The 27852-nt window shown below is 38.4% G+C and overlaps 1 protein-coding gene across 5 annotated transcripts; it reads left to right on the top strand.

Annotated features, from left to right (window-relative positions):
- Positions 1-44: 44 nt before the first annotated feature.
- LOC106784903 (protein kinase C-binding protein 1-like) lies at positions 45-27811 on the top strand. Of its 5 annotated transcripts, none has more exons than XM_014744898.1 (9): positions 45-451; positions 1076-2282; positions 24868-25372; positions 25482-25966; positions 26122-26315; positions 26463-26767; positions 26860-26934; positions 27022-27195; positions 27312-27811. In XM_014744898.1, the coding sequence occupies exons 2-9, from the start codon at positions 1276-1278 to the stop codon at positions 27351-27353; spliced, it is 2787 nt and encodes a 928-aa protein (XP_014600384.1). In that variant the 5' UTR covers positions 45-451; positions 1076-1275; the 3' UTR covers positions 27354-27811. The 5 variants fall into 5 exon arrangements, with proteins under 5 accessions (XP_014600384.1, XP_014600385.1, XP_014600387.1 ...); XM_014744899.1 differs by lacking the exon at positions 45-451 and adding an exon at positions 554-684; XM_014744901.1 differs by lacking the exon at positions 45-451 and adding an exon at positions 13347-14528 and having other exon boundaries at positions 2206-2282.
- Positions 27812-27852: the final 41 nt, after the last annotated feature.

The following is a 27852-nucleotide window of genomic DNA, read 5'->3' as shown; positions in this document are numbered from 1 at the left end:
TCTATTTTTTGTCTCTTTCATTCTGATTGTCTCTTTCTTTTTCTCTCCTTCTCTCTCTCTCTCTCTCTCTCTCTCTCTCTCTCTCTCTTTATCTCTGTCTCTTTCCTTCTTTCGGGAGGATAAGCTTAAAAAGTGAGGTTATGTATATACGAGAGGTTCAGCAACGTCGTAGAGCGGTGATTTTCTTAACCGGCAAGAGAGAGAAATAAATGACGCAGATCTTTAATAAGTGTGCGCGAAGGATGGTGAAAATGAAGAGGATGTAATCCGTTAGCGTAAATAAGAAGAAAAAAAAGGAAATTTAGTTGCGATTGTAATAATTATTACGTGCCATTAATATCGGAGTCTAACTATCTAACCTTTTGATGAAGTCGATAACTCGTTGAAAAGAGAGAGAAAGAGAAAGACAATATGCTGTGGGATACGCGAAGAAGCCCATGGAATCTTGCATGTAAGTTTCTATAATGGAGTCGTAATTGCGTATATCTGAAATATGTTTTTTTATGTCGAAGCATCGTTCACATATAATTCTTGACTTTTAGACGATGACATTGGTTTAGAAAAATATTGAAGATTCTTATTTTGCTGAAGGCTTTTTTTAAATCATCTTTATTGATCATTCAATGCAAGCTTTGTTTTATTAAAACTTTGTGAACATTGTATCATCGATATTTTATTGAACAAGTATGTATGTGCATGAATGAAATATTCTTCTTAATTCAGTTGAAAAAATTAGTAGGTTATTAATTTTTTTTTATGAAAGAGAAGGGGATTTATTATGGAGTAATCTTTTACTTTTTTTTTTTAGTTTATCATTATGCGCACGCAAAGTTATTATTTTCTTCGTCGTTCGTCTCTTTCGGAATAAAAAGGCGTTATTTATGGCAACATATAATTCTAACCTTGCTTTTTTTTTTACTCGCGCGATAAAGTAGAAAACGATCGAATCTGTATTATCGACAGGATTGAAGAAATTCTCTTTTTATATACGGACGTTATTGTTAATTATGTTTTTTTTAATTATTAGCAATTTATAATTACATCCTAATTGATTAGAAATTATGTATTGTTACAGATTCAATATGATAAGTATCTACCAGTGAAGAAACGTAGCTGTTGACAGCTTATAGTTCCATAAAATGACCAAAGATGACTCTACAATAATAATACAAGTTATCTGGTACATTTATCAATGTACAGATTGTTTATATCACATTCGTGGAATATAATGTCATCTCAGATAGAAAAAAGAGTTTAAGTTTATTTACGTTAAAGATGGCAGAAGCTGGTTCAGAGGATACCGCTAAGATTAAGAAAGTAGCAGTAGTAGCATCAGCAGAAGCAGAGGAAACTGTTAATGCAAATGTTATATGTTTAACGAATGAAGAAACAAAGTCTAAAGAAGAGGCAAAGGAAGAAGTTTTGCTTGTAGAAAAGGAGAAAGATAATAATGACAAGTCTTCTAATTCCACAGACTCATTCGTTTCGCTTAAAAAATGCAACGAAGATGTTACCGTTAACAATTCCAAAGATAATTCTTGCCCATCTTGTTCTACTGATGAAAATACATTAAAGATTGACAATTCAACTAATGAAATTAATAATGTAAAAAAGGATGTCGAAGAAATCAAACAAAAAGAAAAAGCTCAACAGAATAAGGATTCAGAAAATGAAAACGGTAATGTAGTAATGATCTCAGAGGTAATTGAAAAATCAAATAAAGTAAAAACGGAAGCGCATTCTACAAATGAGAAAGATACCATAGGCAGGGAACAACCTACGGAATCTATAACGACTAGTACGAATGAGAAGAAGGTACTGGAACACCTAGAGATAAGGAAAGAAATTAATAAGGATAATATTAATATCGATGAAGAAACTTCACTAGAAGAAGGAAAGCAAGAGTTAAGAAAAGAATCTGTTGAACAGAAAAAGTTAATAAGCAACGACGAACAATTGGAAGTTGGAATAGTTGGTCCACCAACAGCGGTTAGCGATTTGATAAACGAGGAGGAACTTCATGGAGAATCTGCTTTATCGGCAGAAGAAAAGATACAAGATCACGTCGCGGAATGGGTTGAAAAATCTGTCGCAACGGAAGTTTTGATTACCGGCGAAACCGAAGAAGAGGAAGAAAATGAAATTGCAAGTAATTGTCGACGAAGAAGAAGGAATCTTAGAGATAGAAGGAAAAGGAAAAAGGAAAACGAAGATCTTCCTGTGGTGTCTACCCGAAAGTCTCAAAAGATCGTCAGTAACATCATAAAACGAAGTATAAAATGGTAAGTAATTCTGAATCAATTAACTATATACATTTAATAAATATTGTTTAAATTTTCATTGAGAAATCGTAAATATTTTTGAAAAATTTTATAGAAAAAAAAAGAAAAGTATCAGCTATTTTCGTTTTCGTGCTAGTCAGTCAACAATATTTGAGATTTAGCTTATCTACCGATAAAGCTCGGATAAGAGACGGTATTCAGAACCGTGCAATCAAACTAACGGCGAAGAAACAGGAAGGGGAAAACGCAAAAATCAAAGGGGAAGAAATATTGACCGTGAGACCAATCGAGCAAGCAAGCAAGTAAGCAAGCAAATAAGCGGTTGTATTGATAACAGGATGATCATTTCTGTTATAAATCGTCTTTATTCCTATACCTGATTCTACAGGAGATAAGGTTCATTTTTATTTTCCCTTTCGTTTCTATAATAACTATAAACAATGAAGCCTTTATTTGAATCTTCGTAAATAATATCGGTACTTCCAAATAGACTTTGGTGGAAAGCTCAAGCAACTATATAAAAAATTCTGCTTGCTTAATTTATTAAGTGAAGAAGATAAATTTCATTCATTCGACATGAGTTTTTCAATAATCGCTCATACTTACTCGTTCGTTCCAATTGTCTATTTTCATTTGGTCCGATCAAGAACCGCGCAAATTATACCCGCATAAGAATAACGAGAGAGAGAGTGTGATCATAAACGGCGGACATTTTATTTTTTCTATGACGGTACACTTCTCCTCGCCAGAGTTCTCCCCCACCACGTTGAACAATGTTCTCCTATGGTTCGTGTTTGCTGCTGGTTCCGATTTGCTGTTAGCTATGTATACCACTACTACTACTATGCCATTACATATACTCGTTGAAGCATACCACCATAAAGGATGATGTGCTTCTAGAGAAAGAAACACCCTCCTCGTGCATGGGGAATCGGAAAAGAGAAGAGGATGGTACGATGAAATAAGTATAGTCCAGTGGGTAAAGATAGGACGAGTAAAAGAAAGAAAAAAAAAGGGAGGGTAAATATTTCAACATTGTACCAAGAACGTGCATAGGATTTGTCAATAAATTCTGAAATAATCTAGTATAATCTAAAGGTTCGAATGATATTTTCCGGCTGATCGATAAAAGGGAGAGAGAAAAAGAGAGGGATATATAAAAAGTTTGCGTCAGAGAAACATCAAAGACTCATAGATAACCATAGAGAGAAAAAGAGAGAGAGAGAAAGAGAAAGAGCGCTTGTGTCTACATCACAAAGTGAAATAGAATTCTCGAATAGGTACAAAGTACAAAGTACAAACGGATAAGGCAGATAAATTCGTGGAATTCTTAGACGCGCGTCACGCAAAGGCTATTCAGTTTCCATGGTCTCGGGCCAAGGCTGCTTCCACCCCGCAGCTTGATGAAAGTGGAGCGGTGGAGGGGCGTTAATCCCTGCGAACGGTACCATAGAAACGGTACCGGTGGGGTCGTTGCGTGCAGCCTGAGAGCTCTGCGCGCTCAGGAAGACCAACCACTCCGCTTTTTGGTACCAGCTCTGTGTATCTATGGATGCCTGTGTGCGTATATGCGTGTGTATGAATACGCGTGTACCCGTGGAACACGAACAAGAAGGGCGTAGCAAGACAACGATATAATCCAGGCCCAAGGTCCCCTCCAAGAAAAGGGGAAGACCTTCTTTGTACTGTTGGAGTCCCTCGAGCGAAGGTCCATGGCCAGATGTCGGCTGGCTGACGGTCCTTACATGCACACACACACAAACGCGCGTTACCGCCCTTTTTCTTCTTCTTATTTCTCTTCTTCTTCTTCTTCTTCTTCTTCTTCTTCTTCTTGTTCTCTTTCTCTTCCTTTTTCTTCTTCTTCTTCTCCTTCTCCTATTTTTCCTCATCTACCTCGTCCCACACCTCCGCCCTTTTCCTCCCTTTCTCTCTTACCCACAAACTACTGTGGAAAAATACGTATTTACGTGCACGAAACTTCGCTTGTGTATCGAGACTACAATTCTCCACCCTTTTCGAGTTTCCTTTCCTTTTTTTTATACGATGCGCTACCGTGTTTTTTACCTTATAATGGCTTACGTTTCAAGGCTCTTAGTTTTATATTTTAATCATCAACAAGTGGATCTAATGACGATGTAGGCTTTTTTATTACTTCTGTTTTATAAGGATTTATTTTTATCTTATTTCTTTTTTTAATCTAATTTATTTCTTTATTATTCCGATTAGGTTTTTTCTTCTACAATTATTTCTAATTAACATAAATAATGTACGTAAAATGAATTTCCTATTAACTTGGTAGTTCTTAGTTTACGGATGTGATTCTCTTTGCAAAATATTTAGAAGGGACTGCGAAATAAAAATACGCATGCATTATTTGACCTGAGGAGCCTTCTTCTTCATACCTGAAAAGATCCGAACTCACGTAGCGTTTTCCAGGTTGCTTGTGTGTGTAGGAAACGAGGTCGGATCACGAATTCGATGCGTCACCTTTCAGTTGCTGCTGCTTTTACGTTAGTTAAAGAAATCTATTTTGAAATTAGTTGTTAATCTACAAAGACAGAAAGAGAAAGAGAGAGAGAGAGTGGGAGGAGAACTGCAGGATTCAATTTCTGATAATAGCTCATCTATCTTCGTCTTTGTCTCTCTTTCAGGATATCACACACACACACACACACGCGCGTACGTTCCTCTTTCGTCACTCGGTTAAATTAATAATTAATATCGTTCCCAAAAAGAAACTACGGTGTCTTTCTATCCATAAATAAATATTCTTAGAATCTCGCAAATGTTATTTGCCGTTGTCCAATCATTGAACGAAAGACGAAGAAGTTGCATTGAAAATTGGAGAAAGGAAGAGTAGCAGCAATCCTGCTCGAACGACCTCAATTCTGACTTCATTTGGCCGATCGAAGGTTAAGAACGTGTTATATAAAATTGTTGGGAACGACGGTTATTGTCGTTCGCCCAAGTTTTATTCATTCCTGTTGTAACATTGATAACACATGTTTCTTTAGGATTTTAATATTTTTCTAGTTCGTTCGAATTCTTTAGAACGATTGTAAACAAGAATGTCTGACTGAAAGCAACAGAGCAGAAAAAAAAATCACTCTGAACAAAGTTCGTTTTGAATGGAAACAGAAAGCAATTCGAAGGGAAGATAAATCGTATACCCCTAGCTGAGGGTGGTATCCGTGTATTGTCATGGTCGCCATCATCATCATCACGACCATCGTGAAAGAAAGAGAGAGAAAAAGAGAAAAAGAGAGAGAGGAGACTCGAAGGACAAAGAATCTCTCTTTAATGGCTGCCAAATCCATACATGCATACATTTCGAAGAAGCTGACGTTTCCTTTTAGGCTTTCATCTTCGGTATCCTGGTAACGCAAGAGTGACGTCATCACGTGATCCAGGTCTCAGCCGGTTACCATCCGTTACCATCGTGCGCACCACCACTACCACCACCACCACCATTACCACTACCAACTAGTAGTAATACCCACCACTCTCTTTCTCTGGAACGAACGAACGAGCGAACAAGCCTTCATGCCTTCTAACCCTCTATGTGTATCTCTGCCACCCTCTCTGACGATCCCCTTTCGCAATTCCACCGCCCTCCAACCGGACTCTGACCCCTCTTGCGCCATCACGTTCGCTGCTATAACGAGAGGAAGAAAGAGCAGGTTTCCGACGCGAAACGAGTCGATGAAATAACTATGAGACCAGAGAGAAAGAGGATGGATGATCTCTCGGAAATATCCAACTGTGTTTCTACATGTATGTATGTATGTATGACTGTATGCGTGCGTGCGTGTGTGTGTATGTGTCTTTTCTAGGACGAATCAAAAGATAATGTTAGCCAATTCGAGAAAATTAATAACCTAGTAATATCGATTGTTAAATAACAAAAACGAATATTCCTAGAACATCCTTCATGATATTGATCATTTTCGTATAAATACTGAACGAAATCTTGGAAACCTCTGCGATACCACACACGAGGAAAAGAAAGGTCCAAATCGAAATTAGAAATGCGACATGGGAATACTGCCATTTGATCCATACGTGTACGATACTAAAATTAGATATCCCGAGGACGAATAACGCGTGTATTTAGTCTGGAATTGAGTTCAATCAAATATATATATATGTGTGTGTGTATGTGTTGGAGGTAGCAGGTAAAAAAGTAAAAACATTAGTTTTCTTCTTTTTCTTGTTCTCACGTATTTGCTATATCTTATTGTAGTTAGTTACTCAAAAGACTAGCGTACTAACAATAAGAGGAAGAGAATAAAAGAAAGAATGATTCTTTGGAGAACAATAGGAGAGAGAGAGAGAGAGAAATGGAGAAAAATAGACAGTGGTGAAGCGTATAAGAGTTGGCAGGTTTTGGCAGGCCACAGCAGGCAGCGCAGGCAAAGAGAATATGGCTTGAACTTCGGTTCGGATGGCGGGTATTGATCCTAGCGAACCTAGCAGCGGGGTGGTCGGGACCCCACCTCAAGGATGAAGGGTGTCTCCCCTTCTCTCTGCCCTCTCTCTTTCAGCCAACCCGAGAGGGAGAAAGAGAGAAAGAAAGAGAGATGACGAGATGGTACAAACCGAGAGGGAAAGATAGACATAAAAAAAAGTGAGTGAGTGAGATAAAGAGAAAGGAAGAGGAGGGAAGGAGGAGGAGGTGGAAGAAGAAGAAGAAGAAGAAGAAGCACGTGAGCACAGGGTGGTTGTCCCTCAAGAGAGAAAGAGGTAGAGACAGAGAGGGTGAACTACCTAGCACTTCGTGTACCGCAGATACCATCCCTTGATTGCTGCAACAAATGCTTGAAATATCCAAACAGCGACGACTTTTCTTTCGACAAGAAACACACTGGAGAACAAGGAGAAGAAGGGACCGAACGAAAAACTACGGCTAAAGTGGAATATTCAAGGTCATAGAAATAGAGGGGAAAAAGAGAAACAGGTAGCATAAATCTGAATTCCTAGAAGAAGCAGGTAAAAGATTCTGAAAATAAGAAAATATTCTTTCAATGTAAAATTCTTTGTATTTCATTGGCCTTGGGCCGAAGAATAGAAGCTTTAAAGTATTGGTACCCGTGAAGGACAACACTTAAGAAGTATGTCTGGGCTCGATAAATAATAATGCAAGAGTTTTGGAAGAAATCATTAGTTCCAAAATTTCAATAGCACCAAATAACATAAATTCTTCAAGATTAAATTTCTTTTCGTTCACAGCACACATATTCTTCGTTCTTGGAGGAAAAAAGGGTCGTGATACCGTCACAATCTTTTCTCTCTTTTTTTCTTTTATTCCTATTTTCTTTTTTTAATTCTTTTATCCATCACCGATCGGTGTCAGAGTTTACTCTGTGAGGTATTGGAGCCGATAATCGAGAGCGTGACGTCATATGTTTTCTCGACACACCAACAGTCCAACATGACTCACCGACCGTGTAACTAACTTCCTGCGTTGCCCTCGAATAGATAACGCTCGAAGGAACTTTGAGTTGTAGTTCGTGCGTACATATGAAATACTTTTGCCAAGATATTATAAGTAAGTTTTCAGATAAATAAGATAGAAGGATAGATAGGAAGAACAAATTTTTTTACATATCTACCGGTGTGATTTGTGAATAGAATTCGCTAAGAAAGGTAGAGATTTTCCAAAGGTGAAAGGAAATACTCAAATGAACTGGAGGGAGTTTGGAAAGGTGACGGTATGAGTGAGAGAGAGAAAGAAAAAGCTTTCGATGAGTGAAATGGGCTTGGGTCGCAGCTGCGCATCCTCCGTCGTATGTTCTCCAGTGGTCGGCAGTGGTCGGGCGGTCGGTTGGATGGTTGCAAGTATACCGGCACCAATTTGAAGAAAGAAAGAGAGCGAGAAAGACAAAGATAAAAAGGAAGAAAGAGAGAGAGAGAGAGAGAGAGAGAGGGACGGCAGCACGGCTTATTTCTCTTCTACGCCAGCTGTGGGAGAAAACGGCCATACAAACTGCCTGCCACGACGACGACGAATATAGGAGAAGAAGTAGAAGAGAAAGAGGCACGGATCGAGGGGAAACCGTAAGAGGGAGCGAGTGAGGGAGAGAAAGAGAGAGAAAAAGGATAGACAGAGACAGAAGCAGTGCTTCGTCGTCGTCGTCGTCGTCGTTGTCGTCGACGACGACGGCTGGTGCCGAGAGACGGAGGGACGAGAAACCACCGGAAATCGGTCTGTCCTTATTTGAGTGGCCACGTGAACCATGCCGAACGAGATCAGACTCCGTGCTGCTGTTGATACTGCTTCTGCAGCTACTGCTTCTGCTTCTGCTTTTGCGACTACTTATTACTGGTGTGCTGTACCATACCGTGCCGTGCTACGGCAGCTTCTCAACTCTTCATGGTCTTCTACTCTTCTTCGCCTCCTTGAGACCCACGCGAGCGAAAGATGAGGCTTCTCGACCAAGCCTCTGGCATACACTACCTACGCGACAAAAACTCTCTCCTTTTTTTCTCTTTTTCCTTTTTTTTCTCTCTCTCTTTCACTCTTATTGGAGAGCCTTCCACAAGAGACGATACTACTACCCTACGTTTTGGGACGAAAGATGACGGACACGATGACTATGGTGGACAATGTGTTCGTGCTCGCTTTCGTGATAAGAATATCTTTCATCCTACTCTCGCTTTTTTTCTTCTCTCTCTCTCTCTCTCTCTCTCTCTCTCTCTCTCTCACACACACACACACACTCGTTTTTTCTTTGTCCCATTCTATTTATCAGTTTATATGACTCTTTGTGCAGACGATGCAATTTTCTTTGCCCCACTCTATCATCTAGCATCGTCACCACCTCGCCGCTCTTCAAGTCTTATAATAACGACATGCATCAATTTCTTCCTCAAACACGTAGGACGATATTATTTTTGTTCATTACGAACAAATAATTGAAAGCATTACGCGAAATATCGATCGTAGTATAACTATCAAATGCTATTCAATAAAATTGGAAAAACTTTTGAAAGATTGTTCTAAAATAGCCACCTTTTATATAGTTATACTTACTTATATTTGCGCATAAATATATATATTATTCACTTTGTTAACGATGAAATATTCGTTCATTGTCAATGAAGCAATAGGAATCACGTAGAGGGCAACGCGATACCAGACTACTAATCCCCAATGGTTCGTAGAAGAACGTTTATTATCTACTGCGCGTGCTTTCTTTATCAAACCAAAATGGCCGCCGTGGTGAACCGAGAGCCGTTCCATTTTACTCTACTTACTTTGGTTCGTCTGTCCTTGACGATTTCCAGTACTAAGCTGTTATCGACTATGTCGATCTAGATACTGCGTAATCTAGATTTTTATTTAATTAACGATACTTAAGTATTGCGCTTGAGGTTCTTGGTATCACTTAGATAGGCGACGCCGTTAAACGATATAATATCCTCAAGACCTTACTAGTCTCGAATCTTTGTTTCAACAAAGATCGAAGTACAATTGCATTCCTTTATGAATTAAAATAATACTTGCTGTCCTTTTTTTGTTTAGATAGAAATAATTTTCTAAATACAAATATTCATTTCAATACGAATAATATATATTTACGACTAGTGACACTATTTCGATCTGAAAACCATCGATAGAAATAGGTGAAAAGAAAAGAAAAGAAAAGAAAAAGTAAAAGTAAGGGAGCATTGGTGCCTAATTCTTTCAGCAACAATCGACCTTGGCTTCTTCGTCTTGTTCTCCTTCCCCCTCTCTCTCGCCCATTCTTTCCCTTCCTTTCCCCTCCACTTTTTACCCTCTCTCTGTCTCGGGTCCGAGCATCGGCATCCCCTCAACAAGATATCTCCAATTCATACGGGTCCTAGATGGCATCTAATTATCTCTTCGATCGTTAGACGCCATCTTGTCGAGTGTGCGTGAAGCGTGCGTGCATCGTGGGGTTAGAGAAGGAAAGAACGAACGAAGAAGTGGATGGACGAAAGCTTTGTGCTTGTGGAAGATCGAGTCAAAGAACGAAAGAAAAAGAAAGAGTATGTTCGATACACGCGTTGCGTTGGGGTGGATGAAACGGAAGACGTGTAACTCGATGCTTTGTAGGAATAAGAGGAAAAAAGAGGGAGATAGATAGAGGTGGAACGTAGAAGACAGGTCTACGTCGACGAAGACTACGAAGACTACGACGACGACGACGACGACAACAACGACGCACAAGAGGGCTAGTTGGCTGATTTGGTTGGCTTGGTTGGTTGGTTGGCTTGGATGGTTGGCTGGCTGGCTGGCTGGCTGGCGAACCCCCGAAGGAACGTAGTAACGCGTGTAGCGGTAGCGGTAGCGGTGACCTCCCTCTTTTTCCCTGTCTCTCTTGTTCGTGGCAACCCCGCGGCCCCTTCTGGCGCGTCCCCGTCATCCCTGCCGCCGCGACGGGCTTTGGAGCACGATCATTGGTTCGTCGGTTTCAACGCAGACACGAGGAGGCACACGCAGCTGCCACCGGCTGGCTCTCTCGTTCCACCGCCGGACCCGATCGCCGCCCGGCTAGCTAGTAGTAGTGAGTCCGGAGGAGTAGCACCGTGCGTACGGTGCGCCAGTTCGCGCGCGTTCAAATCAAACTGCATCGACGACGCGTCGATCTTATTTATAATTGTTATTTCCGTTCCTACCATCTTCTACTTCTACACATCTCTTCGTTTGGTATATTTTTCAAATCGTTAATTTCATTTTCTCTTATTCTCTAATTCTTCTCTTACGTTTACACCCCCTCCCCTTTCATCCGTACCTTCCTGTCTCATTTCACCATCTCGTCAATCCGTACCGATAATTTTCTCTTGTGTTTAACGTTTATGTTTGACACCGTCGTCGTCGGTTGATGTTCCGACGACGATGACGACTCATGACAACAATGACGACGCTGACGACGCAACGACAACGACGACGACGACGACGATGACAAGGTAGAAGAGTACACGAAGCGACACCTCCCGTCGACGGCGTGGACTCTACTCCGTGGTAGCACGTGTCGTATGAGAAACGCGCTACATATATACATTTGCCATCGCATATATATATATGTGTATATTTATATAGATGTTCGTGTCGCGTGTAGTAACGTATAATTATGCTTATTCCGGCTTCTGTTTCTCCTTCTTCTTCTTCTTCTTCTTCTTCTTCTTCTTCTTCTTCTTCTTCTTCTTCTTCTTCTTCTTGAAGTATTATTTATTTTCATATCGAATTCGTACGAATCGACAGTTTGCTCCTTCTTAATGTTTAAAAGTTCTTCAATTTTGAAGAATAACGATTGCTACCAAAAACAAGCAAAAGAGAAAAGAGAGGGTAGAATGGATAGAGAAGATAGAGAAGATAAAGAAAGAAGAGAGTCCCAAACTTTCGTTTTTTTGATACACTGACTACTCTATGTGTGTGTGTATCTCTCTGTCCCTCTTCTCTTCTTCTTTCCTCTCCATCAGCGTCATCCTCTTTGCGTTGTGGCGCGCGCGCTCTCTCTCTCTCTCACTCTCTCTCTTTCTCTTTCTATCTATCTATCTTTCACACTCCGTATCTCCCTCGATCCAGCGCCCCTCCTCCGACCTTCTCCTTCTCCGTTAGTCTCTAGCCGCAGTTCACAGGGCGTCGCACACAGGGCGGTACCGAGACCCTTTCGACCTGTCGTGGTCAACTAAATAGCACAGTTCCTTCTCAGTCGTTCGTCGTTATTGTCATAAATATCCTCTTCGTTCGGTTTAACCAGTTTCGTTTGCTATCTTTTTTTAGACAGAAGTCTCTCAAGTTGTTCCTACCGAAGTTTCGTTATAACGTTAACGGAATTTATTTAAATTTTTTCCAAATTCATTTTCTTCGGCTGTTGTTGTCCTTCATTTTTTCTTTTGTTCAAATTTGTTCTATAGTGTTTAACACGTGCGCCAGGGATCGCAGTTTTTCTTTGATATATGCATATATACTACTATGATCAGAAAGTAAGGTGGTTACTTATTTAAAAAAAAAAAAAACAAACCTCCAAAATATTTATTTATTAATCCAAATTAATTTTTTTTCTTTCTGAATAATCTCCATCCCTCGGTGTACAATAAACTTATTCAAACGATTTTTCCAGTTTTCGAAACAACTTTTATATTGGCTCAAAGAGGGGCTTCCACGAAATAATTTCTTTAATCGAGGGAACAGGAAAAAGTCGCACGGTGTGGTCATATCTTGTGAATGTGGTACAAGTCTAAATCGTTCTGCAAAATTAATTGAATTGATCCAAATGATAATTCCAGTGACGTCTACAATGTTTCTAATATTTAATCGGCGATTATTTATTGTTATAAATTTCATGATTTTGGTAATGTTTTTTTTTGTTGTCTCCCCCAACGAGTTTCATCTTTAACTGATTCTCTATCATCATTGAAGTCTTTCACATAGCAATTTCGTTTTTTAATTTAATGTAATTTAATGTAAATTCTTCGAACAATAAATTTATCCATTTGAAAAAATCACAGACAACATTTTTTGTGGTAATATATTAAAAATATTAAATTACAACGATGAAGTTATATTAACAACGAAACTTTTTTACAAGCGGTATATAGAGACTTTATCGATGTAACAATTAAAAATGAGCCCCATTAAAAATCGAAGACCATTTAGATTTGCGCCGTGTGCATCATAGCAATACACTGCAATAATTGCTAATCAATTTTTTTGCTAAAAATAAAACAGTTACAAGCATCATATTCACCAGATATGAAACCATACGATTATATCCTGGTTTCCTGAATTGAAGAAATCACTTCGTGGACGACATTTTGACTACATAGAAAGCCATTCAAGACTGTTCGCTAGCAGCTTTGAAGAAAATATCAAAAGTCGAGTATAAAAACTGTTTCAAAGACGTAGGAATATTGTATTGGGAGGGAATTATTTTGAGGGGGGACGAAATAAATTTGGATGAAGAAATAAATAAGAAACTTGTGCCATTTTATTTAATAAGTCGCTTTCCTTTTTGATCTCGTAGTGATATATTATATATATATATATTTTTATATATGTATAATATATGTGAATGTATATGTGTGTGCGTTTAGACCAAGGGAGGATATCACTAGTGACGAGCGCTCCAGGGGAGCGGCACACGCTCTTACTTTCTCGTCGACAGCGTCTCGTTACGCCCACCCACCCACGTGTTCGTGTTTTGGACGCGCGTCACTGCCGTCGCGACTGAACTGCGAGAAGCAAGCGTCGATCATAGAAACGGATGAACAGTGTGTCGCATTGAGACTAACGATAAGTGTGTGAGAAGAGACCAGTGTGAGTTAGAGGAAGAAGAGAAGAGAAGAGAAGAGAAGAGAAGAAGAGAACTCATCAGTCGTTTGTTCACTAGGGTGCAAAGAAGAGACACGAGAAAAGAGATCGCGTGATTGGTTGAAGGAAAATTATTGGAAAATTTTTCCATTTTTCTTCCTCACGCGTATTTTTAATATCATTCTTGAACAAAATATCCATCATATTAGGGTATATATATATATATATATATATACACACATCTGGATCTAAAGTTTATGTTTGTGTGTTTATGTGTATGATAAGTCATATCTAATAGATCGTAAAGATTAAGAAGAGGTTAAGATGCCGCAGTGCGCCGTAGCAACGTGCCGCAACAGTCATCGGCGAACCCGTGGCCGTCGAATCCGCTACCATCGATTCCCCCAGATACCGGAAGTGCGTTCACGATGGGTGCGCGCGTGCGGTCGCGTGCCACTCGTGAACGGCGAAATACCGTTCAACATACAGACCGCTCGTATATGCTCCCTCCACTTTACGCAAGATTCCTACGAGAAGGACGTGGAGCACCAAATGCTTGGTCTTCCGGCGCGTAGTAGGCTGCGCCGTGGCGCCGTACCTACGATAAGCGTACCGGTGAACGTGCAGCCGGTCACCAAGATGCTGGTCGAGGACGCGAAACGCTCTCTCCTCAAGGACGCGCACGCCAAATTGTTAACGGGACAGAAGGTAGCCGCTAGCGGCAGAGGCAATAACGGGGACGCTGACGCGACCGATGGTAATAAGCAGCAACAACATCAGAGGCAGCAGCAACACGACCCAACAGATAAGAGACAGCATCACCAACAGCAACACAACCACTGCCACCACCTTTACTACAACCAACGTGCTACCAACAAGAACGGCACCAATCATCGAGCGAGCCAAGAACAGAAGATGGCGGGCATCGATGTGCTCTTAGCGCTCGGTCTGAAACCCGCACAACGGTGAGTCACCGCATTAACGACGATACGACGACCACCTAAATGATCTTTATTTATTTTTATTCCCCTTTTCGAGACATCGACTAGACCTCCAGGACCATCCGCAACGATCCTAAAGGATCTCGGTCACGACTTTTTCTTTTTATCTTTTCTTCTTTTCTTCTTTTCCCCTATCAACTCGTAATCGATCTTAATCGATCGTTGAATTAAATATGCATATATTTAACTGTATATATTATTCTTAAGTAAATATGTTCTCAACGTCCAATATTTGATCTGATTGGTCAAAATTTTAAAACTATTATACTAATGCAACAAAATACGTTGAATTATATGCGAATAATACTTTTTATGCATTATGACGTATCGCAAGATCCACGTATATAAAACACGTTATGAGGGGGCTGAAAGAAAAAGAAAGACTCTTTGATAACCCTTATAACATACCCTGAAATAATCGAATTTTTTTTTACGATCTCTAGGTGTTATATAAAGTCTCCTCCCGTATTATGCACTTTCCATGTATATAAATGTATACAAGCATACATATACATATTATATACACGCAGAGTTACACTCTTACAAATACGTTAGAGAATTCAATTTAAAGAGGTTTTCCAACAGGATTGTTTTTACATTTTTACTCTCATTGAAAAACAATTCAAGCATTTCCAAGAAAATTGTTTATTACATAGTTGAAACAATTTGTTCGAACTTCATTTCATTCTTAGTCTCTCGAGATTGTAAATGCGTGGTAAGTGGTAAAATTTGGATCGTCAGATAAAAAATGGTCTCCCGATTTCTTTTCTCCCCTAAGAATAGAACTTAAAATGAAATATAATTAGAAAATAGAGATAACAATTCTATTAGTTTCGGAAATAACATTTTTCTTGAATAATATAGTTCATTCTTTTATAATTATTTACTCGTGTTCTTGAAAAAAAAAGAAGCAGTTTTTAAGTTACACGCTTAGAAAGAATGAAAATGAAAGGAGACTTACGAGATACGCGAATGTTGTTGATCCTTTTTTCTTAGTAAATGTATTAGGCATAGGAGAAGAAGCAAAAGAATAGTAAGACGAAGAAGATATAAGAAAAGATTTTATACTCGTTTCGTTATTTTCTCGTTTCTCTCTATTCTTATGCCATAATTACGCGAAAACAAGTTTGACGTCAAATAACAGACAATCAACCAGTATGATATTACGTAAGGTTCGTTTCCGTTTCGCAGGATCCTTGGAAAAAGGTCTGAAACGGGCGTGTACTTCTGCCTTCTCTATGCAGATTCCGATTAAAATGCTTTAAATATGAAATTTTAAATTCCATTTGAAAGAAAAATTCGAGGTTACGCTGAATATATATTTATTTCTTCTCATTTGTCAAGAAAAAGCATTTTATTAGACGGAAGAAATTTTCGAATTCCTTCTCCTATCATTAAAATTTTTCACTTTTACCTATTATTCTTACTTAATTCCCCCATACGAAAAACAGTAATGTCTATTTAAAACGTATTTGCGCAATTTCTTTCACGACAATCATTTTGTTATCGAATGACTTTCGATACAAATTTATCAAATTTATTTATCAGTGTTTGTTCTTTAATTGTACAATACAAAGGAAAAAGTTAATTTCTGTTCCCGTACGTTGATTCATACGTTTGTTTATCAAAAAATGATTATTTGTTTATCGATATCGAGAATCGTTATCGTTTAATTCACCTACAAAAATAACCGTATTCTCGTAGGTTTTTTTACTTATTTACGCAAAAGCTTCGATCTTTTTTGAAGTTATGCTCGAGTATGATCGATCAAGTCTATCGAGGTAACAATATGAACAGAAATTAAATAATTTAAAATATAAAAATCGTTGAGAAACAAAAGGGATCAATGGACAAATGAAAAGGGAATAAATAGTATTTTCTATTGGTAAACGCATCATTGCGTTTCTCCTCGTCTCGTGGACAAAGTTGCACGCTGGATCGATGCTTTTATAAATATACTCTCTGTGTCCTCATATTTGTAGAATCTTTGGTACCGATATGAAATTTCACCGAGTATTAAACTACCTAGCCAAGGTTCCTATTTTTAAAATATTATTAATCTCTTAGGTCGGAAAATTGAATCATCTCGTCGTGACGAAGAGATTACGATCGGGAAAAAAAAGTATTGGCACGGGTTACTGCATTTTCTTCTAACATCCTAAACCTGTTATTTCCATTTAACTGTAAAATATATCTCTAGGGTTTAACATTTATTTAATTGGTTTACATTATTTCAATACAAAATAATAATACTTCACGCTACCTTGGATTCGATAAATATTTAAATGAAAAATAAAGTATCGTCTGTACATTATTAAAGCGAACAAATTTGATCGAAGGATGTATGAAGGATTATAAAAAAATGTAAACCGTGCCAATGGTTGAGTTTGGCACCGTATGAAATGTAATTGATAAAATGGTTGACAAGTTAAAGAAAACAATCGGTAGAATCGAAGCTACACGAGGCGACCATCTTTGGCGCACAAACAGTAGTCACCAGGGTCGACTCCGTGACGGCGATTTGACCTACGTATGACCTCGGGCCGAGAATCGACCGTCCTCCTTTCGTCATTCCACCTCGTTATAAAACCGTCGTTTCATGTAGAACGCGCGACGTTGCATCGCCTCGATAAGGTTGCTCTTGCAGGACCCCAGACCAACTTTTCTCTTCGATATCTTTTCGACTTGCCGACAAACGTCCTTGAGTTGTTCCAGTCTCTCTCCCTCTCTCTCTATCTTTCATTCGCTTTCTCATTCTATCCTAAGAATCACGCAAATCTTTTAAGAAAAACTCCTCTACCATTGGAGTAACGTCCTTTCCAACTTCCTTTCCCTTTTTCCCCATTTAATTTCTTTTTTTTTTTTTTTTGTCATTTTCGTTTTATCTCTCCTTCATGCCCTCATTACACGTGGACTTGAAAAAAGAAAATGTGTCTCGTTCTCTAATTTTATGATAGTAATGAAAAAATATTAACGATCGCGTTGAATCATTCAAGAAACACTCACGTAATCTCCATTAGAAAATGAATATACATTTTCTATTTGTAAATGTTTCATAATTCTGTTCCATTTGCATCGCGTTCACCTGATGTCTGAAATATTTCCTTTGTACTCATTAGAGGGATATCTATTATATGTGAAATAGAAAATGCATTTATCATTTAACATATCATCGTATGCACGTGGAACAAAGACAAAAAAATAGGAAGAAAAAAGAGAAAACAACCAACCGATCGGTACTCTTCGTGCATCCTCGTACAACGTGGTGTCGCGTTCGTACTTCAAACTACGAAGTAATCTGGTCTGACCTTCCGAGCGGTTCACCAACGTTCCAAGATGGCCTTGGCGAACAGAAACGTCACGGAAAACTACTTGCTGTATTTTCCAACGTTCAAATAACCTCCTTTTTACCTTCTTGCCAACGATCGAAAGACCTCCAAGTGAAAAATATCATCGTCGGTATCGAAAGATTCTGTTTCTGGTAATCGTTCGATCTTATGTTAGTAGACAAAATTGTTACGTAAGATGTCGTTTTCTTTTTACGCGAATATTTATAATTTATTTATTTAGTATTTCTCTCGTCCAAAAATTACAATTTTTAATGATGAAATTTAACAGGGAACTTGGACATGAAAGAAGTAGAACTAAGTTTGATTTAGTTGGACGTTTCGTCCCTTTATTGGGACTTCTTCAGCAACTTAATCTTTACAGTTCAGCGTCTTTTTTCATTGAGTAGACATACATTTTTCTTTTTATTAATATTCAAAACACAAAACATCTAAACTTCGTTAAATTGATCGTTATTATTTAAGTTCCTCAACAAAATTTTATGTTATAAAGAGGCATAATTTATATTTCAAATTTCATTATATATTTCTTTTAGAAATTTGTCTTCGCGAGAATCTTCTCGCTTTCTTCCTTTCTATATTTTTCTCGTTTCTTCATTACGTTCGATACGATAGTTTCCAATCAAGGTCGATTAACTTTATTGATACAAAGATAGGATATCGACTATTGTGTGGCTCTTCCGAAAACTTTGGACTTCTCTAGACCCTTGCTTAACCCAATTCGAATTCGAAACCATGTAATGATTTTGAAGAATGTGTCCTCTATATGGTCAAGAACGAAGGGAATGAACACGTTCCTGATACGAATAGGCTTCTCTCTCTCTCTCTTTCTTTTTATTACATCCTAAATCCCAAGGTTGAATCTTTTTATTCTATAATATAAAATTATTTGCATATATTTTATAGCATTTGATAATTCCTTCTTTCTCGATAATATATCTTTTTTTCAGGAAGATTTCATATTATCGAGCTTCGAGATAAAAAGCAAAAAAAAAAAACAAAAAATAGATTAAGACGAGAAACCACGAGACATTGTTGAGGCATTTAAACAAATCGGAAGATTTTCGAACGAACGGCCATATGGCAACGATACCATTGCGGAACGCATCGGTTATCGCTGACTACGTAGCAGCAGTCATAAACGATCGCCATGAGAAAAGAGAATTCGAGGTCGCGAGATAGACCAAGATAAATATTTTGCCGCATCGACAAAAAGTGTCGGTGTTTAGCACGAAGGAATTATTTTCGTATCGTCGAAATAATACCCCGGTTGGTTGTGTATTTGCCAAGGCCAACAGATAGTTCTTGCATGGTATCAGCTATGTTTTTCTAACTTTTGTTGCTGCCAATACGCAGCGGTGGGTAAGTATCTAACTACTTCTACGAGAAAACCAAGGTTCCTATGTAATATATCTACACGCCAAATAATATAAACTATAATTTTCTGACTAATCGCGCAAAAGTAGTTGATATTTTTGTCATTAACATTTGACCAAGCTTAAAAAGTCAACGATTCATCGTAGCGATGCGCGTTTTAACGTGAACATTTCCGATGTAAAAGGAAAAGAAAAAAAAAAGAATTATGGTGGTCTCGTTTAACTCAAAGTTCTAATCTTTTTCACAATACACATGCAGGTTGCATTATTGTTCTGCATAGTTTAGATTAACTTGGAAAGGTAGTAATAGAATAGCTCTCGCACATTCGTACGGTTCATCGGCTCTCTCGGCTTGAGTCTTCGTCCTTGACGCTCAGGGACGCCACGAACGGGCGCGTCCGCTTCTACGATCGTCCGCAAATTAGGTCGAGAGAGGAGGAGAGCGTGAGACTACGGCAGTGGCAACACAGAACTCTCTTTCGCTCATAACCATTCTATGTAAATAATAATAGCGTTATTTTAATATCACGAAGGTTTTATTTTTTTTTTTTATTTTCGCTTATCGCAGTCACCTATTGACGACGCGACATTATAACGCCGACTCTTGGTAACTTTGATCGAGCGGCCGCCATTTTGGTCCGAACTTCTCTTTCCCGTTTTATCGATAACGGATGAAGATTTCGAATAAACTGTAACTTTTATTAAAAGAACCAAAATCTTCTTGTTTTCTTTATCGAACGATTTTTGTTTTTTCTTTTTTAATTTTTTGTTTATTGTTGTTGTTGTTGTTTTTTTTTTCTAACATTTATGTCATTAAAAACTCTCGAAATATCAAGTAGTTACTTTTAAGAGCGAAAACTTTTCTCTACGTCGCCGTACTTGTTTCAGTTCTTCATGAGGGTTTCCACGTATTATGCAACAACCGCGAGAAGTGCATCCCAAGAGTCGGTCAAATATATCGGGGTCAAACACTTTCACTGAACATTTAGTGATATCTTTGATACTTAAAAATGTAATAATTTCCATCATCGTCGAGTGCCAAGATCGTTTTCGAGCGAGTAATTGTTATTTGCCGAATTAAATATGGCGAATAACTCGCGTTCTTCTTGCCACTGACAAATTATTGTTCTACATCAATTTCGTTTACAATTTTTCTCACTATACTCGAAATCCACTCGTAATCGTAAAATAAATTAATATCATAGAAGAAAGTATTTCTTCACGAACTTATCATTCTTTTATCCCTCTTCTCCATAAGGGATTAAGAAAATAAAAAAGAAAGGTCTCAGAGATAATAATCATTGCGGAAAACATATAGAAAAAAGGGTATAATCGATTGTAAAGAAATTTGACAATCCCGGTAATAATATCTTTCCTCCCGGCCGGCCACCTTGACCCTACGTCGAGATGACAGAACTCGAAGAGGACGACGACAGCGGTGGCAACGATGGCAGCGGTGGTGGTGGCGGCGGCAACGGCGGCGGCGAGAGGGTGAAAGAGAAATAACGAAGGAGATGTAGAAGAAAAAGAAGAAGATGAGGAGGAGGTGGAAAAGGCGAGGGCGAAGCAGTAGGAGGAGGAGGAGGAGGAGGAAGGTGGATAGAAGTGGAAGGAGATGGAGAAGGAGGAGAAGGACGAGCGCACACTCTCGAACGTTTGTTCGTTCGTTCGTTGGTTCGTTGGTTGGTTCGTTGGTTGGCTGGTTCGTTCGTTCGTTCGCGAAGTAGGACGCCGCTGCAAGGTCCCCTGGCAAGCGCTTAACCTAGCCCAAACTAGCAACGGACACAACGAAGACGCGGGTGCGCTAGTGTGCGTCATTAGCCTCCTTCCTCCCTCGCTAAACGTATGAACGTCGTCTTCGTCGTCTCTTCAGCTTGGACGTCTTCCTTCGACATTAGTCTCTTGTTATACGCGCGCAAATCGTGGCAACCCTGCTTGCTTGCTTGCTTGATTATTCTAAATCCTCCGAGTTCTTTCTACTCGATGCCGGTAATAATAATAAGAGTTTAAAAGCAACAACAATGATAAAAACGTGAGAGGACAGCGATAAGTCACGGTAGGAGAGTTACGTGTAAATAAGTGTTAACTTCTTATACTTTCTTTCGGAACGTGTCTCTTTGAAAACGAAAATAAAGAAGAAGAAGAAGAAGACGACGAAGACGAAAAAAAAGAAGAAGAAAAAGAAATAGAAGAAGAAGATAAGGCGTCGGCGCACCTTGGCGCGTTTTCACGACAGTGGCGCTGCCTAGAGGGAAGCTCGCGTGTCCGCGACCTTTCATGACCTTTCCTCTCGTGCACTCTACCTGCCCCGCTACCAGTGTACCTACCGTCCGCTAATTCTCTCGGAAGAGAGAATCAACACGACTCGCACTCTCAACCGGCTGTTCGCGATCGGCTACGATCGACAGCCTCCGTTAGAGTTCGACCGAGAAAGGAAAGAAGATAGTGGTGGGAGGAGTCGGAGGGGTTGGGTGGTGGTGGTTAACTGAGTGACTGTGTGACTGAAGGAGAGAAAAAAAGATCCTAACTGATGGTGAGGAGGAGGAGGAGGTGGAGTTGAGGAGGTGGCGAGGCGAAGAGAGGAGAGGAGAGCAACCGGAACGGTGAAAAGTGCAAGTAGAAGAGGAGTGTGGTGACGCCGACGCCACTGTGTGCGCGCGTGCTACCGAGATCTGCCGATGCCGCTTCGGTTCTTCACCCTCTTACGCTAGTTTGCGTTTCCATTTGCGTTCGATGCTCTCTTTCTTGGATAATCACAAACTATTCTTCCTACTTCTGCGAACTACTACTTCTTGGGTCAAGACAAAGTTATGTTAGTCTTTTCTGATAAAAACGATCCAAAAAAAAAAGGATTACCAAAGTGAGAGAAGAATGTAGAAATCTTGAAAGTACGTAATACTTTTTTGGTTTCCTTCAAATGTTAGTGTGTCGTGATCGTGAAAAATATCTTTATTTTTTATTTCCTATTAGTTAAAGTGATATTTTATAGAGGTAAGAAATTGGAAATATTTACTGTTTGCACTTTCTCATACGTCTAATGTCATATCTATTGATAAAGTTCTTCTATTTCGTGTCTTTAATATCTGTCTATTGTAGTAAGAGGGGAAAAAATGTTATACATTATTACAATGTGTTCATTATTCTTCATGATTTCAATGATCACGAGAAATAAGGAAAAGTAATGTTTGGCATGCTCTTAATCCTTTAACCGTACCGTGTCTTCGCTTGCGTGGCCTCAACTATTCACTCACTCGATCGATCTTAATCCTATTGACCATCTCTTTTCATCCTACGCGTAGTGGAAAAAGCAACGACTTGTTGGAGGTACGCCCACTGTTGAAACCATCTCGGTTGCACTGCTCTAGATACTTCTTCAATATTTTTCTATATCTTTTTTTTTTTTTTTCGTTTGCCGTTGATAATATTTGTACTTAACCAAAACAATCGTAGCGTTTGTCCAATTGTTTGATAATTCTTATAAATTGTATTCGTTTAAATGTTATTTTAATTGCAAGAACGACGACGACACACAAATAAATTAAATAACGAAGTAGTTAATAACGTCTGTGCAGAACGTAAATCGAAATAGTTTGGCGTCAGTTCGCGTTGCTTTCGCTTTCTCCCAGCACTTTCGCTATCGTTCCCTCGCAAGCACTGTTATACCGCCACCGTTGGTTGCCACTGTTGTACCGTTCCAATTTAATCGCGAAAGTAGTAATCATTTCTACCATTGCTTGATCCTTTTCTTTGCGGAAATGAAACTTGCACGCGGGATGGATAAATTAATAACTTGATCTGTTTCTACAATACCAAATCTTCATTTCAAAACGCACACATGAAAAAGTCAAATAATTAATGAATCTGGAACTAGGAAAAATCAAAAAAATATCCGATTGAAATGACGTTAATTGCTTTTTATGTAAAAAGCTTATTACATCCTTGAAATTATAACTTACTGTATTCTTTTTTAATGAACTCTTTTTTTTCATCAAAGAAAAAGAAGAACTAACTGACGTGTCATTTACATGAATGTTATCAAATGTTCTTGCACGTATCCACACACACATAAGAGCATCGCATCGATTAAAACCAGAATCGGTTTTTTGATCGTGTTTCATGCAAGTGTGGATTTAACAACGACGAGCGTGAAAGTGATTCGACTGTTCGTACACGCTAACCACCTGTTACCTGCCTTCAGAAAAAGGAACGATAACGATGATGACGACACTAGGTCACCGTGTCTCTTTCTTTAAATATTGCCATTTTAATATCGATTAACAAACTATATTGTATATTACAAAGCATTACTAGACAACATTACTATTAAATAGAAGAAAAAGAAAAACCTGTTTTCCCTTTGTCATACGTACAACAAATTAGGTTTCATAAACTGACTCTAAAATCACGGCAATTTAAAATTTAAAAAAGAAAATATGAATCATAAGTGTTCGTTAAAATCGTTCGAATGAAGTTTTAGAGATTTAATTAAGAATTTTTCGAAAGAAAGAATAAGAAGGAAAAGATTATAAAAGATTGGCAAGGATTGAATTAGCTTAGTAGAAGCAGTTCAGAGGGAGGAGGAGAATCGCACGGCTTTTCAGAATTGGTACCGCGAAACCTATATCCGCGTCTATAAAGTGCAGTGAACGCAAGGGAGTGCAACGAACTCGTCTCTCTCCCTCCTACTATTTCTTTCTCACTCCCTCATAGAGTGATACCCCTTCTCTTACAACTCCAACTCCCACTCCTTAATCTTCTCCTACCTCACCCACTATTCAGCCCTCTTCTAGCCACACGTTGCGCCTGTCTCTTTTCGTCCACTATCAAATGCGCCGGTTTTACTCTTCCACGCTCGAGTAATGATGTTCAAAGTCGTTGCTCCTTACCCAACTAACTTAAACGACTACTACTTTTCCTTTTCTTCTATTTCTACGTTAAACTATTTTATTGACTCTTTTTCACCGTCAATAAATCAATGATCGTTTATAAAATTTATAAAAATTTTCAATGGAAAATTATCTTGTTAATTAATAAATGAAATTAAATATGACAAATATTTGTACGCATAAATAATCAAGCATACTCTTTAACATCGCTTTAAATAAATAAAAGGAAAGAATTAGTTGCAAAAAAATGTGTGTTTTTAACACCCTTTTGTTTAATTTTTTGCGTTTCGCGAGATCCTCAATGGCGGGGGTTCTCTGTACTATCTCAGGATTTGCACATCCATTAAATACGACCTTGTATCGAAAATATTAGAAGAGAATGTATATTCGAATTTCTTCTAAAAAAGAAAATATACACGAATGTAAAAATGATTGAAAATTGAATTGACAATTTAATGTAAGTTTAAAAATTAAACTAACTGATTTGAATCGTGCGGTGAAGTGGTTAATTTACAATGTTAATCAATTTCTGTCTAGAAATACATCTAATGATCTTTCAAGTTTATATTAAATACATGGCAAATTGATTCTAATTATAAAAACAAAAAAGTTAGAATAGTCTATAAAAATATTTTCTGATCTATACACTAATCATTCATAATTAATAATCTATTTTACGAACTTGTTGTTACAGTTTGAACAAGATGCACGCAATGGAAGGTTCCGGTGGAAACGGGAAGAGGGTGGACGCTGCGGAAAAAACGAGAGAGGAGGATACATCGAGAACTTCGCCGAAAGTTCCACAAAATCAACAAAATGGTGCGGCACTTCCGGAAGAAACTGCAGCCGCGTCAACGACCACCGCGGATCGTTTACGATCCTCGTCGATAAAGAAGGAACCTTTAGGCGACTCGGAATTGGTTGAAACAACTACGAAAAAAGCTTTATCCTCGTCGGATGGTTCGCAACAAAAGGAACGTGCACCAACACGTTCTCTCAAATCTGATTTAGTGGAAAACTTAGGGAGAAAGCGTAAATCAACTGAGGGACAGTTGTCATCTAATGGAAATCCCACAGCTAAAAAGTTTTGTCTGGAACAACGAGAACGAGAACAATATATCTCCTTTGCAGTTGGCTGCGAAAAACTTAGCCCGGATGAACTCGCCGCAAAAGCTGATCAGCTGCGTAGCGAAGTTCAGGTATTTATTTATTTATTTATCATAGTATAGTTATGAAAATAAGAAGAGAAAGATATATGATCTGATCGTATGATTGTCTAAAATGATACGCTCATTCTTCGATTTTTAGGCCCTCGATCTGTTAGCGCGTAGCAAAGAAATGGAGTGGAATGAGATATTATGTATGAGAAAGCTAAAAGAAGAAGCATACCTGAGGATTGAAAGGAAGAGACAGGTTTTAGGGTTTATGGAAGGAAACCGACAGCTGGGAGAAACATTACCGCCTGCGAGTCTATCTTTGGGACATGAATGGGAGAGCAGCGATAGCACAACGCCCGTGTCTAAAGAAAAATGTTCTTTCGAATCGAAAGAAGATGTTATTCCCGAAGAAAGCTCGCAAGATTTGCCGACATTTAAGAAAGAAAAGAGTTCAAAAGCATCGTCCCATAGACAAGTAACGCCACCTAAACAAACTGGTGAAAATGGTCGAAAACAAATGGAAGCAATGAGTCCTGAAAATAGACAAATTGGAGAAGGTCGTCAAGGCACGATCATTGATGTTAGATCTATCATTGCTGATCACAAGCTAAGACATCCGGAACATGTTCCACGAAGGTAATTCTATATTTGCATAAGTTCAATGAAAACAAATGTTCTCATCGTTGATTAATAGTACCGTCTGACGTAAATTGATTAATAATACCGTCTTATCTATAATCTATACATATGCATGTATATCGTTGTATCTATATATAACACTTCACTGTCAGGGGTCGGAGAATGAGGAATTCAGTGAATGTCGGTTTGAGCGCGGGTGGAGCTATGGTCGAAACCGGACACAATGTAGACTCGCGACCATCTAGTACGGATTCCTGTAAAAGCAATTCGAATGCCAATGATCCTAATAATTCCATGAGCTTCAAAGACGTACTCGTTCAATTTGCAAAGATGAGCCAGCAACAAGGTAAATAAAAAAGATAAAAGATAAAGATTCATAAACCGTATACACATGCATATATTTAATATCACATTAATGTCATTATTGTCAAGAAGATGTGGATCACGCGAAAGAAAATATTCGAATAAATTAGAATAAATTAAAATTGTTTAGGGGAACCGGTGAAAACGCCCCAGAATTATCCAGATGTAACTTTGCATCCTGTAGCGCCATCAGCGACTTCGCAAACTATGCAAACTCAGTCGACTGGTTCATTGCTTCATGGAATTCTGACTAAATCACAATCTCCTAGACCAACCACCTTTTCGCCCACTTTAGCCAGATTACTCACAGCTCCTGAAAGGGAAAGGAACATTCCTACTGTTTCTTTGCCACAGCAAAGTACTGGAACCCACCTTCTGCAACCGTATCAAGGCTCTACTCCGGTTTCTATCAGCGATCTCCTGTCTTCTTCCAAGGTTCGTAATATCCTTGAATATTCTGTATCGTCATAAAATTTAAAAAAAAATCAAACGACAATGAATAAATAATCTATGAATACAAATTACAGGCGAGGACAGAAATAACTATTACGCCAGTCGTCAATACGGCAATACAATCTCATTCTAATAATTTAATTCACGTGGTAAGAAAAAGAATCTTATCTTTATGTTAATTATGTTTTCTATCGATTTAACAATATCAATCTATTAACATGGAATCGTTTTAACAGGAGGATGTGGAGGAAGAGGCTGCTGTCATAGAGGACAGAGAAACTCGAATTTCTTCGGGTGGAAGGGATAACAGAGACGATAATGCACCACGTTGTCAAGGTTGTCATGAATGTGCTGCACAGTTCGTATGTGCCGGCTGTGGTAATCAGTGGTATTGCAGTCGCGAATGTCAAGTATGAAAATATACATTTTGTCTTCTTTAACTTCTAAACAAATTTTACAAATTATAATACATTTGTATATTTTTTATATCAAGCTAAATTTAATTTATTTGCAATATTCTTTACAGGTTGCGGCATGGGACGAGCACTCTGAGTTGTGTACCGGCTAAAATAGACGCGTTTAAATATCTTACCCGAATATTCAACTACTACTTGAGTTACACACAAGTAAAACAACCTACATAATTAAAAACGAATCTAGTCAAGAAACGAAATGAAGGATTAAAAAGGGAGAGCTAGAAAACTTGATTCTTAAACAAGCAAGATTATGGAAGAAATGCTATAAGAACATTGTATATTTTTAAGAGTGTCTAAGTATGTTTAATCTGTAAAAATACAAGTATAATTTTAATTTCCAAGATCGAACGAACGATTGCCAAATTTCATGTGTCATGCTACAAATTTATGATGGAATGTAGCATAGAGAAAAGTCTTAAACGTATTTAGAAATAACAAAGATCAAAATGTAAGGGTCGTTGCTTTACTATAACCTTTGCATTGCCTTTGATTTAATATTGGGATTATGGAAAGTCGATTTTTCATCAGCGAACATAAGAAGCAAAAAAAATAAAAATAACGCTACTGCTCGATCGAAACTTCAAGCATTTA

The sequence above is a fragment of the Polistes canadensis genome, unplaced genomic scaffold, assembly GCF_001313835.1.
Source record: "Polistes canadensis isolate GaletaPanama2010 unplaced genomic scaffold, ASM131383v1 scaffold_42, whole genome shotgun sequence".
Classification (NCBI taxonomy): Eukaryota; Metazoa; Arthropoda; class Insecta; order Hymenoptera; family Vespidae; genus Polistes; species Polistes canadensis.
This window is presented reverse-complemented; position numbering and strand designations above follow the sequence as displayed.